This window comes from Pelophylax lessonae, assembly GCF_965119305.1.
Source record: "Pelophylax lessonae genome assembly, chromosome: 6".
Lineage (NCBI taxonomy): Eukaryota > Metazoa > Chordata > Amphibia > Anura > Ranidae > Pelophylax > Pelophylax lessonae.
In genome coordinates this window covers 70,614,234-70,638,127 of record NC_138773.1, presented here as the reverse complement: position 1 = coordinate 70,638,127, position 23,894 = coordinate 70,614,234, and the positions used below count along the sequence as shown (strand labels likewise).

The window sequence follows — 23,894 nt, the reverse complement described above, 5'->3', positions numbered from 1 at the left end:
GCTGTCATGACGTTAAATGTCCATTTAAACGACGAGGAGCCGGGCTGGGACACCCACGTGGTGCCCGTGTCCTGTCACCTGGGTGTCCTCTGTGTCAGTCCCAGCATAGCGGGCTGGGAGTTGTAGTTCTACAAGCTGCATGCTGTCATTGGTGGGGGTTTTCCATGGGTGATGACCTTGGGACTCTCCTTGCAATGACTTCTCCACCCTAAAGTGATAGTTCAGGCAGTGTCCATGAGTCTCACTCCTGCTGCTGCAGCTATTGCTGTTTCCAATCATCCGGAGACGTGAAATCTAGGATGATTCAGTGTATCTCAAGTCAGAAATTTGTATTAATTTTGAATAGAGGAGGGTAAAATAGAACTATAGGCTTTTTTTCCATTTTGGAGAGCTTTTTTTTTTGCCATCTGTGTCCCCTTGGGGAGATTTCCCAGCACTTTCTGTCCCAAAGACAAACAGGAAGTGAGAATTTCCCCTAAGGGCCCCTTTCACAGGGCTTTCCGATCATGTCCACCTGTCAGTTTTTCAGGAGGACCCTCCATTCACCGCTATGGAGTGGCAGATGTCAGCGGTGACACCCACCGCTATCCCATCCTGTCTGTGAAATCCAGACAGATGCTGACCCTATTTTCCATCCGTATGGAGGATCGGATTGGATGAAAACGGGCAGGTGGTCGGTTTTCATCAGATCTCCCCATAGAGGAGAGCAGGGATCTGTCATCCACCTGCTCAACGGATCGATCCTCTGCTGAGCAAAGCAGAGCCTGCCGGGCAGAACACCCCCGTGAAAGGACCCAAAGTGAGGGAATCCCTGGTTGTCACCAGAACTAGTGTCCCCATTGGAAGATTTCCCCTCTATTCCTATTCTGGTGACAACCCGAAATGTGGGATTTTTTTGTACTTTCAATGATAATTGGAAACAGGACAAATAGAGAGGGTGAATCTCCCTGATGGGGACACAGACAGCAATAAAAACTGACAGGGGTTCTAATCCAATTCCACTCTATCCAAAACAAAAAATAGTTTGACCTTTAACCACTTTACCACCGGAGGATTTTGCTGTCTTACGTCTGGGCCACTTTTTGCGATTCGGCGCTGTGCGACTTTAACTGACAATTGCGCGGTCGTGCAACGCCGTACCCAAACGAAATTTACGTCCTTTTTTTCCCACAAACAGAGCTTTCTTTTGGTGGTATTTGATCACCTGTGCGATTTTTACTTTTTGCGCTATAAACAAAAAAAGAGCGTTTATTTTGAAAAAACAACAATATTTTTAACATTTTTTTTATATGAAATTCCCCCCCAAAAAAATTTAAAAATCAAATTTTTTTTAAAATGTTTTGGCCAATTTTTCTGCTACCTATGTTTGGTAAAAAAAAATCACAATAAGTGTATTTTGATTGGTTTGCGCAAAAGTTATTGCGTTTACTAACTAAGGGAAAGATTTCTGTCATTTTTGGTGTTTTTTTTTTTTTTACGAGTAATGGCGGCGATCTGCAATTTTTTTTTTTTTTGTGGGACTGCGACATTGCGGCGGACAGATCGGACCCCTGACTGACATTTTCGACATATGCACTGTTACTGTAAAAATGACACTGGCAGGGAAGGGGTTAATTTTATTGGAGAGGGAGGGGTTAATGTATGCCTGGTGCTTACTGACCTGTGTGGGGGAGGTGACTGAGTGATACAGGGACAGATCACATGTTCAGCTATGCTGAACCCTGCAATCTGTCACTGTCTGTCACTTAGGAGATCCACCCGCTTTGTTTACACAAGCGGGCAGATCTCCAGACTCGATTCCCCGACGATCGGGGAAGAGCGGCAGCGATCGCCGCCGCTCCTCCCCTGGCCCGACTCCCGCTGTGACTGAAAACAGCGGGAGCGCACCTACAGGGGGAGGAGTCCAGCGACGTAGGGCTGCAGTCCAGCGACGTAGGGCTACGTCGCTGGACGGAATCGAGCCACTTTGCCGCAGCACAGTCCCAGTGACTGGTCGGCAAGTGGTTAATTACACTTTAACCACTTGACCACTGCTCACTGTGCTGCTACTGCGGCAAAGTGTCTCGTTAAGGTCTGGCGACGTAGGTCTACGTCACCAGACATTCCCCTCTCTCGGCGGCACAGGCGCGCCCTGGAGGTTCGCTGTATTCAGTCACAGCGGGAGTCGGGCCAGGGGAGGAGAGGCGGTGATACCGCCGCTCTTCCCCAACCGTCGGGGATCGAGTGAGGAAATCCGCCCGCTTGTGTAAACAAAGCGGGCGGATCTCCTATGTAACAGGCAGGGTAGATTACAGGATTCAGCATAGCTGAACATGCGATCTGTGTCACATAGTCCCCTCCCCCCACACATGTCAGTAAGCACCAGGCATACATTAACCCCTCCCTCTCCAATAAAATTAACACCTTCCCTGCCAGTGTCATTATTACTGTAAAAGTGCATATTTATAGCACTGATTACTGTAGTAATGTCACTGGTACCCCCAAAAGTGTCAAAAATGTCAGTCAAGGGTCCGATCTGTCCACCGCAATGTCGCAGTCCCGCAAAAAAAATCGCAGATCGCCAACATTACTAGTAAAAAAAAAATAAACAATAAAAATGACAAATCTTTCCCTTAGCTAGTAAACGCGATAACTTTTGCGCAAACCAATCAAAATACGCTTATTGTGATTTTTTTTTTTGCCAAAAATATGTAGCAAATATTTGCCTGTCGACTTGCCAATGCCTAAATAAATCTAAAGATCACTAAACTGATCAAATGGCGGGTCTGTGCTTTACAATTCTTATTTAGTTCAATCATTTTAGCTGCATATAATGATTGATTTTGGGCTCATTTACACAACTTTTATATTGACACTCGCAGAGCACAGTGTGAACCCGCCCTTAGTTATTGGTAACTGATTGATCTTTATGATATGTTTACAATGGTCTTCTGGTGTCAGTGATTTGTGCCAAACTGCCATTAGGCAATTTGTAATGTTTAAGAATTCCTCTCAGCTTATTATTAGGGAGCATCCTGGTGTTTGCTGTTGGACAATTGGACTGAGGGATTGAGCTGGAGGTTGTGTAATCCTGATTTGTTTGTTCTTAGCATTGTAAAAAAAAAAAAGTAAGGTATTTAATCTGTACATATTGCTTCACAGCTGCACGCTGACCCCTGCAGTCAGGACAAGGTCAAAGAGTTACAACATAGTAACTGGCATACTATCTTCCACAGACTGTTTATTGAGGATCTTTCATCATTTCTGCATACCTGCCCTTAACCTCTTCCCGCCCACCTTGGCGCCTTTTAAACAGCTCTGAATATTTGGGGGCAGGAAGGATCGGTGATCGTGGGACCAGTTTCTCAGTGGTCACATGATTAAAAGTCGGTCCAACCAGCTACTGATCTGTAGCCCAGACCGAGAGATGCCTGTAACAGCTCAATCTTTGTGCTAAACAATGGCTGCCCAGCGACGCATATGTTTGGCATGTGGGTTTTAAAGCCCACCCTTTTGCCTCTACACATACAGTGCCTTGGAAAAGTATTCAAACCTCTGTCCACCAGATTATGGTGGACAGAAAGACACCCTGAAGAAAGGCAAACTATGGCTCCCGCCGATTCAGGTATGAGTTACCACAGACATGAGTGCATCTGGATGGGGGACTCATATAGGACAACAGGTCAGACAAGGAAACTGGGAACCGGAAATGTCAGAAGTGTCCTCCAACTTAAGTGAACTGACAACGGTACTGAAAGCGCTTTATGCATTCCAGGAGGCAGTAGAAGGGAAGCATGTACAGATTCGATCAGACAATGTCACTACAGTGACCTACATCAAGGGACAAGGGGGTACCATATCGAGACCCCTTATGAGAACAGCAGATGTTCTTCTCTCATGGGCGGAGGTTCATTTAATATCACTGATGGCAGTACACATCAAGGGTACACACAATGCCCTAGCGGACTTCTTGAGCTGGACCCAGCAGAATGGAAACTAAACCAAAGAATCTTCTCTATACTTGTCTCGAAGTGGGGCCTTCGGGAAGTCGATCAGGAAGACTTGACAAACAACAAGAAGGTGACAAAGTATTTCTCCCTAGAAGAGAGACAGACTCACTGGGGGTAGACTCCCCTGGGTTCCCTTGGAGGTTCAATCTGGGGTACGCCTTTCCCCTGGTACAACTGCTCCCGAGGATGATCAGAAAGACCCGTACAGAGACGGCGAGGGTAATCCTACTAGTACCCTTTTGACCAAAAAGGTCCTGGTTTACGGCGCTAAAAAAGATGGCAGAAGTTGATCCTTGGATGTCACCGAACTAGGACAACCTCCTACTGCAGCCACCCACAACTTCAGACTTTGAAATTGACAGCATGGATCTTGAACAGCGCATCTTACTATATAAAGGGCCTCTCCGCTAAAGTAGTAGAGGGGCTCCTACAGAGCAGAAAACCAATAACAAGAAAGATATATGGGAAAATCTGAAACAAGTATTTAGCAAACATGCTGCCCAAAAACCAAGACTTGCAAGACGTGGGCACGGTACTCGACTTTCTTCTCAAAGGAGCAGAAGCTGGCCTAGCAGTAAGCACTCTCAAAGTACACGCCGCGGCACTTTCAGTTTTTTTAGATACACAGCTTAGAGAGAACGTTCTAGTCAAACGATTCTTCAAGTTCATCTTAGGGAAACGACTGAGCGAAAGCATTAAGGTGGCCCCTTGGTACCTTTCCATGGTTCTCAGGGCTCTAACTCAAGCACCTTTCAAGCCACTTTCGGAAACTTTATTGAAATACGTGACACTCAAATCAGCCTACCTAGTCGCTCTTACATTAGCTAGACGAGTTAGCAAACTTCAGGCCCTCCTCTATAAAATAACCTTTTTTCACAGTCTTTCCAGACAAACTAGTCCTCAGAACAGACCCGCTATTTCTCCCCAAAGTTGCTTCAACATTCCATTGGTCACAAGTGGTCATTTTTGTTGTTTATTTTTTTTGTAACGCGTAATGGTGGCGATCTGCGATTTTTTTTTTTTCGGTACTGCGACATTGCGGCGGACAGATCGGACCCTTGACTGACATTTTTTACACTTTTGGGGTTACCAGTGACATTTCTACAGTAATCAGTGCTATACATATGCACTGTTACTGTAAAATTACACTGGCAATGAAGGGGTTAACTTTTTTTGAGAGGGAGGGGTTGTGTGTGTCCCTAGGGGCGTGATTCTAACTGTGATTGGCTGTGGCTTGATGTGTAGGAACAGTGATCAACGGTCCTACATAGTAGAACCGTATGATCACTGTTCATACACAGGGGAGAATGACAGGCCGCTTGTTTACATTAGCCGCCTGCCTTTCTCCAGCGACGATCGGCGAGTGAGCGGCGGACATCAGTTCCGCCAGTCACAAGCGCGGGTTGGGGGGGGTCCGTGACCGGGCGGGAGCGCACCTCCGGCGGCGCGCGCTCGCTCCCCAGAGCCTCACAGGCTAGTGACGTATATATACGTCACTTTGCCTGTGAGGGGCTGACCGCCGCAGTATATGTACTTGCGGCGGTCGGCAAGTGGTTAACACGTTCACATCAATGAATTTTCAGGCCTCTGCTTTTTTTGGAAAGGGTCAGGGACTTTTTTAAATGCAAAAGCTGCTTTTTTTGAGTTAATAGATTTCAATTATCAGCAGAAAAACATGTAGTGCGTTTCTGCCACAATTTGCGTTTTTAAATTTGCCCAACAACAAATTTCCAAAAAAGAAAAAAAAAACGCCAATGGCGGTAAAATCCCACTGCTGAAACTCTCAATAGCAACCTGCATAGATGTGAATCAAGCCTTACAGTGCTAGGTTTGTCTCTGAGTGCCAGGAATGACTAGCTTTTAAACATGCACAGGAATTAAATCATTCCCCCCCCCCCCCCCCCCCCTCCAGCCAATAAATAGACCCGAAGACCGGCACTTAGAAGAAGATGCTGGCAAGGGCCTGTTGAATGGCACCTTTTTAGCGCCACTCTAAAGCTTTGGTTTAGTTCCGCTTTGAGATCCAATGGTATGCAAATTTTTCATAGGATTATTATTATAAGGATTATTTTATTATTTTCCTTTACTGCTATTGTTTAATATACAAAATAAAAAATAAATAAATGTGATGACTTTTCTTAAAGTGGAACTTTACCTTTATAAACTATCTGCAAACAGGCAGGATTTTTAATGCAGACGAGACATGCTAAAAGTTCTTTCCCTGTCTGTGTGCCCTGTACACTGAGATGCATACGTGCAGCTCAGTGTACAAATTTTGGCAACACCAAGATGAATGAACTCCAGCGCATGCATTGGAGTGGTGTCACCTCGGCTGGGCCAATGCAAATGGCAAAACATTGGTACCCAGAAGTCGATCTGGCCGAAGATTACAGCAACCGATATGGAGCTATGGGACACCACAGTAATGGAGAGAAGTTCCACTTTCAAATGAGGTTCACATGTTGCAAATTCTGCCAGGGCTGTGTAAACTTGTGAGTACAACTGAAGTTACCAGTTAACATTACAGTGGGAAATCTGGTTGATATTTGCTTTGGTTTTTATTGGTTTAACATTTGATAACTGGTCCATTGTAAAGTGTATTTAAACCCAAAAACAAATATTTTCAGTTTACCTACTTTTAGATGTGGTGGCTAAATTATGTTTTTAACCGGTTGCCGACCGCCGCAAGTACATATACTGCGGCGGTCAGCCCCGGCCAGGCAAAGTGACGTACCGGTACGTCACTAGCTTGTGAGCCAATAGCGGGCGAGCGCGCGCCTGCCGAGGCCCGCCCCGGCTCGTTCCATAACAAGTCAGTGCGTGTGACCGGCGGGGAGAAAGGCAGGCGGCTAATGTACACAAAGCCGCCTGTCATTCGTCCCTGTGTAAAAATGGAGATCAGACGGTTCTACTATGAAGGACCGTTGATCTCTGTTCTTACACCAGTAGCATACTTAACCCCTTCTTCCCCAATAAAGTTAACCCCTTCCCTGCCAGTGTCATATTTACAGTAACAGTGCATATGTATAGCACTGATTACTGCAGTAATGTCACTGGTACCCCACAAAAGTGTCAAAAATGTCAGTCAAGGGTCCGATCTGTCCGCCGCCATGTCGCAGTCCCGCAAAAAAAAATCGCAGATCGCCGCCATTACTCGTTAAAAAAAAAAAAAAAACAACAAAAATGACAAAGATCTTTCCCTTAGTTAGTAAACGCCATAACTTTTGCGCAAACCAATCAAAATACGCTTGTGATTTTTTTCTACCAAACATTGGTAGCAGAAAACAAATTGGCCAAAAATGTAAAAAAATTTAGTCGCTCTTTTTTTGATTATAGCGCATGATCAAAAAATCGCACAGGTGATCAAATACCACCAAAAGAAAGCTCTGTTTGTGGGAAAAAAAGGACGTCAAATTTGTTTAGGTACAGCTTCGCACGACTGTGCAATTGTCCGTTAATATCACACAGTGCCGAATCGCAAAATACCCCCTGGTCAGGAAGGGGGTAAAATCTTCCAGGGCTTAAGTGGTTAATTCATGGCCTACCTCTTCGCAGGCTATCCCCTCTTCAGTCTGTCATGAATGCTGCTGCCAGATTTATCCAACTTACCAACCGTTTAGTGTCTGCTACTCCTCTCTGCCAATCCCTTCACTGGCTTTGCCCAAAGAAAAAGATTCAAAACACAACAATAACATACAAAGATATTTACAACTCTGCCCCTAAGCTACATTATTCTTGTCTCCAAATATCACCTAAACCGTCCTCTCCACTCCTCCCAAGATCTCATGCTCTCTAGCTCCCTTGTCTCCTTCTCCCATGCTCATCTCCAGGGCTTCTCCAGAACTCTCTACCCCAATCTGTCCGGCTATCTCCTACTCTGTCCACTTTTAGGCAATCCCTGAAAACTCATCTCCTCAGGAAAGACTATCTTGCCTTCAGCTAATAACCAAATCTTCTATTTCTTCCAACACTTCATCCCTCACAGGTATTAACTTTTGTTCCTGTGATGATCTCTTTGGTTGGGGGCCTGTGAAACCCAGCTTACCTTAGAGAGGTTGAGAAATCCCTCTCTCAGCTCCCTAGGCCCCTTTTATGTGTAGGTCACCCTGTGTCTATTAGGGGCACTGGGTGACCAAGAAAATGATGGACAACTACTTTGTGGACACTGAGAAAGTGGTTTTGATTGCTTCAAATGGGACAGTGATATTTGTCCACAATATCCCTCAAGAAATCTAGAATCCATTAATTCCAGTGTATCAGAATGATAGAACATTGTATGCGCTTTGCCTCATAGATTGTTGTAGACCGTTGCCATGAAGTCTGTGATTTCTGAATGGTCAGGGCGTTGCTTGAATGTGGATTCCAGGTTCTTCAATGTAGGAGACGGACAGTCTGTTACTGGTGGTCTCCTGCTATTGTCTGTTTAACCACTTCAGCTCCGGAAGGTTTTGATCAGGCCATTTTTTTGCGATTAGGAACTGCGTTGCTTTAACTGACAATTGCATGGTCACGCGATGCCGTACCCAAATGCAATTAATGTCCTTTTTTTTCCCCCACAAGTACAGCTTTCTTTTGGTGGTATTTAATCACCTTTGCGATTTTTTGTTCTTGCGCTATAAACAAAAAAATTTGAAAAAAAAAACACCAATATTTTCTACTTTCTGCTCTAAAACATTCCCAATAAAAAAAAAATAAAATCTAATTTTTTTTATCAGTTTAGGTCAGTTTCTATTCTGCTACATATTTTTGGTAAAAAAAATCCCAAAAAGCTTATATTGGTTTGCGCAAACGTTATAGCGTTTACAAACTACTGAATAGATTTATCGACTTTTTTTCAAATCTTTTATTAGTAATGGCGGCGATCAGCGATTTTTATTGGGGCTGCAACATTGCCGCTGACAAATCAGACCCCTAATGGACATTTTTTACACTTTTTGGGGATCAGTGACATTAATACAGTAATCGGTGCTAAATAATATGCACTGTTACTGCATAAATGACACTGGCAGGGAAGGTGTTAACACTGGGGGTGACCAAGGGGTTAAATGTGTTCCCTTTTGTGCTTACTGTGTGGGGGGATGCTTTGGACAGAGGCAGAGAGAGATTGGTGATTCAGCTTAGCTGAATCACACGATCTTTCCCTGCCTCTCTGACAGAAGAGCCCCCTGCTTTGTTTACATAGACAGGCTGCTCTTCTGACATTCTAGCCGAAGATCGTGGGAGGCTGGCGGCGATTGAGCCTGCTCCTCCCGCTGTGTCTAATAAGCCGGAGCGTGCCGCCGAAACTGCGTGCACATAATCACGTAGAGCTATGTGATTATGCGCAGCCGAGCCGCCCTGCCGCAGTAAATTGCGTGGGGCGATCGGCAAGCGGTTATTAAGGTGTTGTGTTTATACTTGGGCTAATGTGTAATGTATTTTGTTATAGCCTTGTAATGCTGAGTTAACATGTTAATTATAACATTGCCTAGATGTGGATTCCCATTCACCTATTGTTTCTGTCCAGATGGCTAGATAATTAGTTCAGGTTAATTATATTTCTGTACACAATTTCATCTGCATAGGATAATGTAATCAGGCACCTGACCTGGTGGGGTGATCTGATCAGGAGTGGGATGTCCTCCTGTGTGGTATATATTGTGTGTGAGTTTGTTCAATAAATGTTCCAGATCTATACAAGCTAAGTCCCGGCTAGTTTTGTATGGGGCGCTGTAATATCTGATATCCAAGTTCAGGACTGAAGGAAGCAGTATTCTGACAGAAGCACACAAGGGCAATGTGGGGTTGTGATTCCGTTACAGTTCCCTATTAGATACTAAGCTCCCAGGAGTAGGGCTCTCCTAACCCTCTTGTATAGAATTATATTGTTGCTGTATTGTCTCGCTTTATATTGCAAAGCGCTGTGCAAACTGTTGGCGCTATATAAATCCTTTATAATAATTCAGGCATTCTTTTCACCTGGTGATCCTGCCAGTAAAACACTTAATCACAATGCTTACTCACTAAACTGTATCTGTGGAAGAGCAGCATTGTCACCCTAGGACAGGATGTGTTAGAACTTTAGAACTCCCCCCTTATCTCCACAAAAAGGTGTAGACCAGAGATAACTGGTACTGAATACTGCACATGTCCCTAACAAAACACTGCGACATGTGCTGTATTGTTGAGATGTATTTAAAGTGGTTGTAAAGTCAGAAGGTTTTATCTTTATGCATTAAGATGATAAGCCTTCTGTGTGCAGCAGCCCCGCTAATACTTACCTGAGCCCATCTCGATCCAGCAATGTTGCAGGAGTATCTCGGCTGCCCAAGACTCTTCCCTCCTCAATGGCTGAGTTGGCAGCACGGCACCATTGACTTCCGCTGTTGTCATTTAAATTCAGGAAGCCAATGAGGAGAGTGAGGGGGCAGGGCTACGGCTCAGTGTCTGAGTGGACACATGGAGCTTTGCTTGGCTCGGCCCCCATAGCAAACTGCTTGCTGTGGGGGCCCCCAACAGGAGGGAGGTGCCAGGAGTGCCGAAGAGAGACCCGAGAAGAGGAAGATCGGGGCTGCTCTGTGCAAAACCATTAAACAGAGCAGGTAAGTATAACATGTTTGTTATTGTCAATAAAAAAAAAAAAAGAGACTTTATTTCAATATCTCTTTTATTATATTTTTTCCACAAAACAAAATAACATAAAGGAAAAGAAAACAATAACAAGATATAAAGCAACAATATTACAATAAATTTGTCAGTTATAACATTATACCTTCAGAAAAATAAAAACAAACAAAAAAAAAAAAGAAAGGAGAGAGAGGAGAGAAAAAAAAAAAAAGAGACAGAAAAAGAAGAGGGACCTTCCTTCCAGTCTAGTTTGATCACCACTCAAGAGATTCCCATATTTAGAATACCCTTTATCTCGAGTCTCTCTTCACTCGGCATCAATTTTGTAATGGGAAGTAAAAATTTCATAATACTCAACAGTTCTTATGTTGACCCAGATACAATATCTCTAATCCAATGTTACTGTGCATCTTAAATTATTTAGCCATGGTTTCCATCTGACTCCAAATATTTTCTTTGTTGAGCTTATAGTAGCCATAATTTTTTCCATCTCACATTGTTGATTTAGTAATTCAACCGCATCAGATGGAGTTGGTACTTCCTGGGAGTTCCATCTTCTAGTAACTAAAAGTTTTGCCGCTAATAAGAGATGTATAAATACTACTCAGAACTTAGGGAGAATCTCATGTGTATTTAAATGAAGGATCGCCATTTCAGGGCTTGGAATTATGTTTTTTTCCACAACTTCTGAGACCAAGGAGAATATTTTGTTCCAGAATGCTCTAATTGATTTACACTCCCAAGTTATATGAAATAACGACCCTTGTTCACCACATTCTCTCCAACATAATGCTGACGTTGAAGAGTAGAATTTGGACAGCTTAATGGGAGTCAAATACCAAAAATTTAAGATTTTTTGGTATAGTTCCCAATGGTTGATACATTTTGATGAGACATATGTGACATCAAAGGCTTTCAACCAGCTAATTTCGGAAAAAGGTTTCCCTAGTACTTTCTCCCATTTCAAGACAGTAGTGGATTTAGAAAAAAAAAAAAGAGACTTTACTATCACTTTAACATACAATTTAATAAACTATTGAAATCATGGCAACAAGTTAACTAAGTAACATTTAATATAATATCATATTGTGCATGAATTAAAATAAGTGTTTGTTTTTCCCCTAGGCTTTATCCACAGATGCCAACCATCTACCTGGTATTCATTGTCCTCCTCCAGAAACAGTCTTTGTTCCCTCAGTGCCACAGCCTGCCGGAGATACAGCACACAGACAGCAGAGAGCAAGGAGGAGGAACCACCTCTACATACCATCATTTCTGACACTGAGAGCGTGCAAGGTGACAAGCCCTATCTCTTGTATAGCCAACTAACTACATTTACAAATGATATTGTGCCTCCGGTATCTGAAGGAAGAACTGACTGATATCTACTAAACAGGAAACACAAAAAGAATTGCTTTGAATTAGAAAAGGGTTCAATAAAGGCATTCCTCTAGACAGGAGGGTTAAAGCAAGATAATAGAGGAAGGAGAGTTGGAGATGTTTCTTTCTCCTAAAGCTTGTTTTTCCCAAAAGAAGTTAGAACTGAAAGTTGCTATAGAACATAACTTCCAAAGCTTCTTACAGTTAATAATATTTGGTCTGTTTTTCATGTAGTCAAGGAGCCACTGAGTAATTTATGCTTAATGATCTCTTTGTCAGGTCTCACTCTCCCCTATAGCTTATTTGTAAGTTCTATAGCTGCTATGCTCCCTCCTTGAGCAGGTCCACTGGCCATGTAACTGCCGCTGTGTAGTTAATGCCTATCTTCAGTGACATAATTATGTTGCCTCTATCTACAATGGGGAGTCCCGGGCTGCTGAGACTCCAAGTCGGTTCCATCATCCATGCCTGTATGAGTTAAATGGACTCCAGAACAGCATCCTCGGAGAAATGGAGAAAAGAATGCCAAACCAAAATCAAATAAAAAAAATAAAGTCAAAGATAATTTTAGGTCAAATAAATCTGTAAAATTACCCAACCGGGATGAGGACTATTTGTCGAGATATGGGTTACTTCCTTTCTCTTTTCATTTTTAGGTCAAATAACTGTTTATTCAGAAAAAATATTCAGTTTATTACCATTAATCGAGTAACATTCTGAAGTATAAAATTTTGTACAATATTACAATATAATCCAGCTAAATGCTAGGGAGAAAAAAAAACAGGCAATAAACAATGAGAAACTTAAATGTACCTGCGGGTAAAGTATGGAAAACACAAGTTCATGTACGTAGTAGTATAATAACTACAAATGTTCATAAGTAACGCACACCAATCGCATACAAAACTGAAGCTAAACTAAAATATCACCAAAGGAAAAACAAATATGCACCTAAGCTGCTATATTTCAAAAACGGTCAACCAATTAAAATATTATGACCAGCTAGCAATAGATATAGTCGGAAAAAAAAAAGGTGGGGGGATTAAGGAAAAAGGAGAATAACCAGGGGGAGAGGGAACTATCCCAGCACTGAGAGAAATCAAAGATCCTCCAGGGAGCATCCAGTTCTTGTAAGCGCCCAAAAGTGAACAAGCAGAATTAAGGAGGGTAGGTATATCTAATTCATTGGGAAACTAATGCCTGGAAGTTGTCGGGATTGCTGTAGGTCTTCCAGAAATTCCATGTAGTATGAACTGACACAGCATGATAATTTTAATTGTTAATATAAAAAGCCAATGCGTTTCGAGCGCAATACCAGTGACAAAAACCAGTGACATAACAGATCTATATTAGAACCAGTATTGAGCTCTCCTTATGCAGGAACAACCTGACAGCAGATGCTGAGCAGCAGTGAGTTGAATGACCGCTCATGAGATCTTTTTAGCCAATTAACGACTGCAGGAACCAGAGTAAACTAAGCTCTTTGTAACAGCCCACCCATAATTCCACCCACAGCTCACCTCCTGTTTGAGTTCAGTTTTAAAATACATAGAATAGCAAAAAAAAAAAAAAAAAATTAACTTCCTCCTTTTGGTTTCCTCCCCGTCCCTACACACACATGCACTCTAAAATGATCCCCCCCCCCCCCCCCCCCAAAAAAAAAAGAAAAAAAGTTGTTTGAACCTCTTCTTCATTTCACCTTCCCATGATCTCTTATAACCAATTAAAGTGTATGTAAACCCTCTCCTTTACCCAGTGAAGTGAACAGCCTCTGATGATAGACAGAGATGAGACAATCTCCCTACATAAGTGTACATCTGCTGTCTTCACCTTTATATATTCTTTTTTTTTTTTTTTTTTAACAGAAAAAAAACTTTCTATATTCTTTAGAAAGTGCACATCGTGTTAGAAATGTTTCTTCCTGTTTCAGCAGTGGGAGGGAAGTCTAGGCATACGCTGTGTGTGAGCTGATTGGAGGAAAGGCACCCCCCCCCCTCCACATAGGCAAAGAAACTTGCAGAGCTGTGAATTGACAAGTTCTATGCTTATCTGTCTCTACGTCACTTCCCCGACACAAATTTTCAGCTGCTTTTATCTTGTGTGTCAGAGAGCTTGTCAGAAGTTATCATGCTGATAACAGAGGAACAGAGCAGCAGAAAGACACGGGACATAGGGCTTTGGGGAGAGATCAGTAAATACTACAGTTATGTGTCCAGGTCAGATTTCATGAATGAGGTTTGCATCCACTTTAAGTGTTTAAAACACACAAGTTCCGGGGAGTATGGCACTGCCAGTCCTACATTGTAGGCTGTTGGAATAGATTAATTCCAGTGAACTGTACCTCCTGGCATAGTATAGGCCAGTGCTATCATGGGAGACGGTCTAGGCTTGTTCTTTACAATTGTTTTGCTTACAAGTAATTACAGAAATGCTGTTGGTTAGCAAAAGGGTATATGTGTGTTTTTTTACTTTGGAAGCTGTTAGAGAACACTCATTTGAAGCAATTCATATGTAACCAAGGCGTGATTTTTTTTTTTTTTTTTCACCAATCACTTAGTGCTAATAAGACTAACAATGACTGATCACCAGTAAAGAAAAGGGACGGGGAGAAACTGTATATTCAAATGCAATAATACATAGGCATGTCTGAGGCCATGTGTTTGCTTTAATTATAGTGATATTGTACTTTTTTTAAATAAAGTTCTAACAGAATATTACAGAAAATTATTAGTTTACTGCATTAAGCCATTGATTGAGTCACTTTGTTGATGTACTGGTGCTATATACTCTAGTAGGGTTGTTGCCAGTGCTTAAAAACCTTAATTTCTACTCTATCATTACAGGTTCTGCCTCTAAACATGAGTTTCAGGCTGAGACTAAGAAACTGTTGGACATTGTTGCACGCTCTTTATACTCTGAAAAAGAGGTAATACTTTTCAACTCTACTTATGCACAGTAATTAAAGGCCAATACCACCCAAAACGGATACCTACATTTTGGGTGGGGTGGGGCAGGGTACCATCCCCTGCAAGATCTTTGCTCATTTAAAGGTTCCCCAGTGGAGATCAGCCTCTACCCATCACTTAAAGTCGAGAGTGTAGATTAATGTTCTAGGGAGAGGATACCCCACAAATGATGTAGGTTGGTGCCCTTTGTCATTAAGGGGTTAAAGGAAGGCATAATGATTATTGGTCAGATTCACAAATGTATGTTTGCAAATTTTCCTAAATTTTTTTTTTTTATATCATTATGCTATTATTTGCCTAAAATATTATTTAATAGCATTTAATACATGGTGCATACATAACTCACTATTTCTGGTAAGAAAATCCAGCACAATGCATAGAACTTACTTAGCGAGACAGCCCTAAAGCCTGGTACACACTACTAGTTTCTTTTTTTTTGTTTTTTTTTGTTTTTTCATTTAACCAAGCGGGCTAAACGATAAAAAAACTGACAGCTCAGGAGGAGCCCCTGTACTAACTATCCTATCCGATGTTAGTACAGTGATCTCCTCTGCTGTGCTATTGTGTTCTGAAAGGAGGACTGCCATTGGCCAAGAGCACTGATTGGGAGCAGATCGGCTGACCTTTTTCGGTCATGCCCCTTCAACAGAGGATGACTGAGCGGCCAGCTTCTGTTGAACTGGCTGATGCCGCCTGACATTCGGCCTGTGTGTACTTAAAGCCTGGTACGCTGAGTTTTTTTTTCGTTCAAACTAGCGCCCCCCAGAACACTTTGAGAAGTGCTTGCCACCATTGTCTGAGAGCGCCGTTTGGGAGCCAGTCGGCTGCTGGTTTTCCAGCATGCTCATCCGAGCTAAACAGCCAGCTTCTGTCGGACAGGGTGGCATACACACGGGCCGAATGTCGGCAGGGTTTTTTTTTCCTTTTGAACCGGCGATGTCTCCTCACATTCGGCTTGTTTATACGGGGCTTTACTCTGGTAGCCTGTATTATCATATCTCTTTGCTGTTCAGGTCAGTTTCACAGAAAAGCTGTGGAAACAGCTTTGTAGTTATTCTAATTGTATGTGGTAGACCTGCTTATGTGCAGGAAAGACTTGCACCAGTGATAGCCAATTATTTAGAACGCTACAGGGATAGTGAAAGTAGTGACTATTACTCCTTTAGTATATCAATCCCCTGACTTGCAATAAAAGCAGCCTGTCTTTCCATTCCAGCCTGCTCTAGCAACAGCTAAAGGGAAAAAGTAGATAGTTGCTAGGAAGGGAAATACAACTTTATAATAGAGGGCCTCATATATGAGGCTTATTATGTTGAAATTGATGAAATCGGTCTCTGGAGCTAGCAATTTAATTCAAATGTAATTCAAATTCATGTTTGTTTATGACTTTATGGCTTTTCCCATGGCAGGTCTTCATCCGGGAACTGATCTCAAATGCCAGTGATGCTCTTGAAAAACTCCGTCACAAGCTCCTATCCCAAGGGAATGCCTTGCCAGAGATGGAGATTCACCTACGGATAGACAGTGAGAAGGGGACCATCACTATCCAGGTACAAGGAATTGGGTAACCGAACTGTAGCATGATACTTAACGATAGCGGTGAAGATGCATTTTGTTATGCAAGTATCTTTAAATTTCAGCTAGCAGTCTTTTGCCCATTGTTGGTAAAGGGGTACAATTTGTGTTGATTCTATGAAACTTTCCTAGAATGTTAAAGTAAACAGCAGCTATAAGCCCCACACTTGGGATAGACATTAAGCACCTCCCCTCAGGGGGCTCTATTCGACTGTACAGAAGAAAAAAGCTACATTTTAGCTTTGTGTTTTTCGTGAATTTTGGATATCTGTTAACTTGGAAGCTTCTTTTTTTTTCACAGCTATGTCTTATTTGTTATTAAACACCCATTAGGATCAATAGGCTTTAAATGCACCCCTGAGAAAAATATTTAAGTGGTTGTAACCTTAAAAAAAAAAAATAAAAAGAGAGATCCTGTTCCCTATATAGCAGGTTAAACAGCACAGTGCTTGTGCTGTCTAACCTGTCCCTTGGTGTGCTGACCACGGTAATCATGGCTGCTGAGCCCTGAATTATATGGTCAGTCTACGTGCCTCCATTATCCGCTGTCCTCCCCTCTCCCCCTCCCTCCCTGTCTGTTAGCTCAATTGTGTGTGTGCGCTGTCTCGCCACCCCCCCCCCCCTCCTGCTGCTATTAGTAGCAAAGTAAACTTAAAAAAATTCACTGCCAGACCCTCTTTTATCTAGCCATAACACACTGTGTACATGCTTGTTGAAAACAATAATTCTAAATACCTATTTTCAGATCTCTTCTGGCCGGTCACCTTTCTCCCAGCTGCTCTCCTCCCCCCATCTAGGGGCTACAGCGGGAGGGGCTGAGCAGCTAGCACAGCGTTTGTGTGACTTACCTGGCTGACGTCAGAGGGAGATCTCGGCCCCTCCTGCTGCAGCCCGTAGATCGGCGTAGGAGAGCGGCCAGGAGTCATGTTACCGGCCAGAAGAGATCTGAATAAAAGGTATTTGGAGGCATTTTTTTCAACAAACCTATACACTGTGTAGGATGGCTGGATAAAACAGGTGCTGGTAGTGAATTTTTTTTTTTTCTAAGGTTACAAACACTTTACCTTCACTCACTGGGTCATAAATCCATGAACAAAATACTATTTCATTGTTTTTATTATTAAAAAATGAATGGTGTTCATCTTTAATTTTTGAAATAATCAATACAGTATATGATTCTGGGATGATACAATTGAGGAAATTAAATAACCTGTATGGTTTCCACCTTGTGTCTCTGGTGAAAATGAATGTAATATATATCTGACCTTGTTCTGCAGGACACTGGAGTGGGGATGACACAGGAGGAGCTGGTCTCCAACCTGGGGACTATCGCTCGTTCTGGATCTAAGGTAGAAGCTCAGCTGACATTGAAAATATGCATGCTGTATGTTTAGGTTTATAACACAGTATGTACAATACGTTTACTGTACTACTTTCTCTTGTAGGCCTTTTTGGAGGCTCTGCAGAATCAGGCTGACAGTTCTGGAAAGATTATAGGCCAGTTTGGTGTTGGTTTCTATTCTGCATTTATGGTTGCGGATAAGGTTGTTGTTTACTCGCAGTCTTCAGAGCCTGGAAGTGCTGGGTATTGCTGGACATCTGATGGGTAAGTGAAGGATGTTTAACCACTCCATGACTGGAATTCACACCTAGCTTAGAGTCTTAGAACGTAGGACAGTTTTAGCTTGCATTTTTTTTTTCCTGCATGTATTATTACTGTCTGCTTTAAATGTAAAAAGAATAGTGCCACAGAACTAGTATACGTTCAGCAGTGACATCATTGTATAAATTGTACATTTAATTGAATCATATTTTCCTTTGTTCTCTATTCATTTTATATGAAGAAAGCATGCCAGTTATCTAATACATTTTTAAAGCAAAGCTGCTAAAGACACAGAAAGACACATTTGAAGTACATGCAGTATATGTCAGCAGGTTTACCCACCAAAGGATTTGAGATTCTGTTTATCCAGTTTTGTTATCTCTGCACTCTTCCACACTGCACAGCCTTGAAGAGGACTCTTGTATTTCCTGCTTCAGCTTTCTGTAGTACCTGTTTTCTCATTGGACAGAGAATCAGAAATGGGATTATGCTGATTTTCCAATAAAAAGTCTGGAAGTAGAAAGACACACAGAAAGCTATACAGTTAAACCAGGAAATAATGGTGCCACTGCCTGCCTGTGCAGTGTGGTATAGAAGATGGTCATTCAATGTAATCAGGAATTGTTAGTGGGGCTAGTGAACCTACGTCAGTCATGCTGTAGTTGGTTTGCTATATGTCTCCATGGTTGCTTCTTAATCCTCAGGTCTGGGGTGTTTGAGCTGGCAGAGGCCAGTGGAGTAAGGCCAGGAACAAAGGTCATCATTCATCTGAAGGACGATTGTAAGGAGTTTGCCAGTGAGGACAGAGTGAAAGGTGAGTTCCTCAGGTTCCTGGTGATTATCTCTTCTTACTTGCAAAAGTTTTTTATTTTGTAAGACAAAAGTAGAACAATGACATACAATCTCAGGGAACAGTGCAAAAGTCAGATTCACAATATGACATAAATGAGGCCCACATGGGAAGGGCCCTCATAAGGAGGCCAATAGAAACATTGCAAAACGTTATAGGCATCCCTACTAAAATAGAATTACCAAAATGTCCGAGGACCAGAACAAAGAACAAAGTCCCGGCCCGCTGACCAAGCATAGAAATACAACACAGAGGACATGTGTGTAAGTGACAAGTGCCCATTGCAAACTAGGGAGGGGAAACCGCCCCACCCTGAAACCTATGAAATGGGATTGCAAATAATTACGCTATGAAGATATAAGTCCTGAGAAAGGTAGATAAACAATTATCTCTTCTTTCTTTTCTGTCTGCTACATCTTGCTATGTATTCTTTTTCTCAGATTACCTTCATGTCACGGTTTTTCATTTAACTCCTACTATTTGTCAGTTTTTAGAGGCTCTCATGGGTGACCTGTGCACACAGGAGCATCTGCCTAGTGCCTACACAGATGTTTATAGACTTTTGGCCTAGCCAACCTAACTCCAGTATCTAGAAAACTATACAGAATTATGTGCCAATGATAAAAGTTCGAGATTTCTTTTAAAATGAAGTAAAAAACTTTTTATATATTATAAATGTAAAACATCAATGACTATACTTTTTCTGTAGGAAATGCACTACTGATTCCTGTAGATCAGTTGACTTTTCTTTTGTTTATTTGCAGAGGTGGTAACAAAATACAGCAACTTTGTCAGCTTCCCCCTTTACCTGAATGGAAAGAGGATTAATACCTTACAGGTAGGATGTGAACAATCATAACACAGCCCTTCTATCCCCCCCTAAAAAAAGTATGGCCAAAGCTTTGGCTATTTTTCTTTTGGGTCACAGGAGGGCTTGTGCTCTCCTACAACCTATAATCAACCAACAGCAGTTAGTAGTAGGTGGGTACATATAGACATATAAACATTGTATAAATTCATGTCTATACATATTGGGAAATATGACAAATCTAATGATAGTAATGTTGAAAACACCTTTTTTCAAATATAATGGGGATGGAGGCATTTAGTGATGTGTACTCTATGCCTCATTTAAAGTCCCAAACCCTTTCTCCTTACAATAGTCTGCTGTCAGCTGATATCACAGAGCTGCTCCATGCTTTGGAAGGATCCTGACCATTTTGTCAGGATCCACCCAGATGCCTGATTAAAAGCACAAAAAATGTTCCCTTTTTCCTGTAAACGACTAATTCCCCCCCCCCTCCCCCCATCCTCCCATGAAGTCCAGCCAAGTGACAATCTTGGCCTCCTACATTGATACAGTGGAGTGAATGTAGCCACCCTAGGACATTGAGCGCTATATACAAGGGATTACTAGATGAAAATAAAGTAAAAAAAGAAAACTAATACAACTATCTTATGCAAGAAGTAGCAAGTTAGAATAATAATAGTTTGAGTTCATTGTTAATAGGTAAGGCTGTTTGGTGACTTCCAGGTTGATGTAGCACTGCAAAAGTTGCATTGGTGGAACATAACTGATTAAAAGGTTGAATATGCTGCGAGAACCTATAACAATTAGATTTCAGCTTCACTACATTTCTGAGAGAGCTTCTGAAGTGTAAATTTGTTTTCCCTTTCCCTGCTTTTCATTTTTAATGCCACTCCATTCAGGCTCTGTGGATGATGGATCCTAAGGAGATTGGAGAGTTTCAGCATGAAGAATTTTACCGTTTTATTGCCCAAGCTTATGACAAGCCACGCTACACGCTCCACTACAAGGCAGACGCACCTCTCAACATCCGCAGCATCTTCTATGTACCAGAGATGGTGAGTTTTTGCATAGCCCTTAAGCCAATCCTATGTGTAAGCAGAAAAGTATTTCGGCTATTCAAAAGGATACAGTCTTTTGAGCCAGTACCATAAGTATAGATGTGATTTTTGCCACTGTGGCTGTGTGTGGCATTGTGTAATTCATGTTCTTATTCATACAGAAACCTTCCATGTTTGATGTGAGTAGGGAGCTGGGATGCAGTGTGGCTCTGTACAGCAGGAAAGTCCTTATCCAGACCAAATCCACAGACATTCTACCCAAGTGGTTGCGTTTCCTACGAGGTGAGCTGTTTTTGTATGACTTAGTTGTGTACACTACAGTGCTTAGCAAGATGGTGTTGGATGTAGACCCAAGGAGGCAAGGAGGAAGAAATGGAGGAATTTGACTCAGTACCAGCCTCTTGCAGTATCCTGCAGTGCTCAGACTAGAAGGAGCCTGCTGATAGGAGAGAGTAGATCAGTCTGCTGTTTCTACTTCACCGACCTGTCACAGGCCGGGGGTGGAACAAGAATTGGTTGTCAGGTCTTCATGCTGCTTCCTAGGGCTTTGTAAATCTCAGGAAAATGATCAGAAATGCAGAACCTTTAAGAGGTTAAAATTGTAAATAAAGAAATTGCAAGCAGGCAGACTATTGTAAAAGAGACATGCCATGTCTCTTCTGCAATACAACAACTTACCTGTTCACAGGCTTCATTAAAACGTACTGCGCAGCTCACGGTACATTCTTGGCACAGTGCCTGTGTGCCCGGATAACTAAACTCCTATGCATGTGTGTGAGTTTTGTTGTCCTGTGCCGGCCAGTCTGATGAAGACCTGCCACCCAGTGGAATCGGGGGAGAAAATGTCTTAATGGGCGAGGGAGCTCACAGACGATGGATCATTGAAACGGTGGTGAAGATTTGCGGCTTTAGTTGCGCTTTATGAATATTTGTTTTGTCCTTTATTGTTTGCAGGAGTTGTGGACAGTGAGGATATACCTCTGAATCTGAGCCGGGAGCTGTTGCAGGAGAGTTCTCTCATTAGGTAAGCTGAGACATGCATATGGTGTCCAGTTTGTTTCTGTTCTCATTGATAAGGAATACAGCTCTGTAGGAATATGTATGACTTGCACAAATACAGTGGACTTTCACTTACACTGAATTGCTTGTCAGGTTTTGCCTAGGAAGAAAACAATGAGATATGCGAAGGTTTACATTTTTTAATTTTTACCTTTTTTTTTTTTTTATTCGTAGGTATTTTTTTCATCACTAAAAGCTTATTTTAGGGACCCTGTTTGTCTAACCATAGTCCCTGCATGTTCTATATCTTCCCTTCTTATTTTGCACACAGCTGTATTGTGAGGGATTAGCTCGGTGGCGGGTGTGGATGACCCCTTGGGGGGTGCGTTTTCCCAGAGAGGTAGCCGACAAGTGCTTGCAAACAAACAGTGTGGTTTATTAAATGGTACTTTCTTCACCAGGCTGTATGCAGCAAAACATCCAAAATAAAATAAAACAGAAAATAAATCCTTGCCTCTGTGGGCGGCTACCTTCTCACAACTGGAACCTGCCTAAGTGTCTGTCTCCAACCTACCGTCGGGCAGACTTCCTTGTCCTCCAGCGGACACTCAATAGTCCTTTTATAATAGCTTCACAGGGCAACACAGTCCTTTGTTTCTTTCACATCAACAGTTCGTCTTCTCACCTTTGAGACGTATTCACCCTTGGTTACCGTCCCGGGCACACATCACTCCGGGGGGTCTTCTCCCAGGCCCACACATCCTGTCGGGAGGCACACGCTGACTGTCCTCCTGCTCCCAGCCCACATGGCTTCAGGATGCAGCTTCTGGAGGCAGCAAACAATAGGAATTTCTCTGAACAAATTATAGAGCCTTAACTCCCTCATTCTGAACAGGTGAAGGCCTTTCAACTTCCTGCTGGCTAGCTCTGTAGCCAACACCCTAAATTAATTAATGGACTTTCTAAATCAGGTAGAAATGTATCTCCTTCCTGTGACTACATTCCCAGATTTAGCTGACTTCCTGTTACATACCCCCCCCTCTTGTTTCAACCCTAGGGTTGGGACACAGATTTCCAGGCACGCATGTGTCAAGCACTGCTGACTCACTGATAAGCCTCCTATTATCCTCAAGCTTCCGGATGAAACTGTTTTGTCATCTTCATTGACGGATTTCTCATAAATGCCACACAGTTTGTCTCTCATCTCATATACACATTCTTCAACTGCATTTTTGGCATCATTTCGCTCCTTCTCGTTTCTGTCATCTTCATTGACAGCTTTCTCATAAATGTCAGACAGCTTGTCCCTCATAACCGTCTGTCCAATCCACCATGGAGGACCGTGATCCATAGGCAACTCAATTGGGCTAGTCTTAATGTCTTCAACATTCTTAAGACGCCTCTCTCTGCAATCAATAAATGTTTTCCACAAAACTTTGAGAACCTTTGCTTCACTAAGCTTTGTTCCAAGTAGGGACTCTTGACATCCCTCTGTGACTTGAGTTGCCTCTCCATACAGCTGTACACAATCATTGACTTTTTGTTGTAAAAGGGAATGATCTTCCTTCTTGAGCTTTGCTTGCTCTAAGATGCTGTGCAGAGGATTTTCCAATTGAGACAACAGGCTGTCACACATTTCTTCAAAGTGACCCCTGTTCCTTTTCCCAGAGATATCAATATCATTCACCAAACATTTCATATTCATAGGCAGATCTGAAGCATTTGCACTCATCAACTTCTTAAACTTTTCGCCCTCCTGAGCGAGTCGCAGTAAAGGCCTACTATTTGATTTGATATTCAGTTTATATTTCTTGCCAAACTCTTCACAGAAGTAGCCAACCAGAACATCATCAACTTTCCTTCCACCAACATAGGGGTCAAAGGCAACAACACAGTTGAACCCAGCGATCTGGGTGGTATCCATTATAGACCTCCTCTCTGCATCAGTGAAGAAGCATGGAACTGCAACACATTCTTTTACAGGTTTCTTCAATGCACTTTCTGCTGAACTATTTGACCGCTCAAGGTCACCTAGTTCTTTTTCTCTATCTGAATTC

The 23,894-nt window shown here is 42.3% G+C and overlaps 1 protein-coding gene across 1 annotated transcript in view; it reads left to right on the top strand.

The window, feature by feature from the left end:
* Positions 1 to 23,894, top strand: part of TRAP1 (TNF receptor associated protein 1) — a 39,336-nt gene that overhangs the window by 153 nt on the left and 15,289 nt on the right. Inside the window, exons 2-11 of the mRNA XM_082260362.1 lie at positions 11,721 to 11,891; positions 14,819 to 14,901; positions 16,351 to 16,491; positions 17,794 to 17,865; positions 17,962 to 18,122; positions 18,824 to 18,933; positions 19,734 to 19,807; positions 20,680 to 20,835; positions 21,000 to 21,120; positions 21,793 to 21,862. Coding sequence (XP_082116488.1) covers positions 11,721 to 11,891; positions 14,819 to 14,901; positions 16,351 to 16,491; positions 17,794 to 17,865; positions 17,962 to 18,122; positions 18,824 to 18,933; positions 19,734 to 19,807; positions 20,680 to 20,835; positions 21,000 to 21,120; positions 21,793 to 21,862 — 1,159 coding nt within the window. The remainder of the gene's footprint in view (positions 1 to 11,720; positions 11,892 to 14,818; positions 14,902 to 16,350; positions 16,492 to 17,793; positions 17,866 to 17,961; positions 18,123 to 18,823; positions 18,934 to 19,733; positions 19,808 to 20,679; positions 20,836 to 20,999; positions 21,121 to 21,792; positions 21,863 to 23,894) is intronic.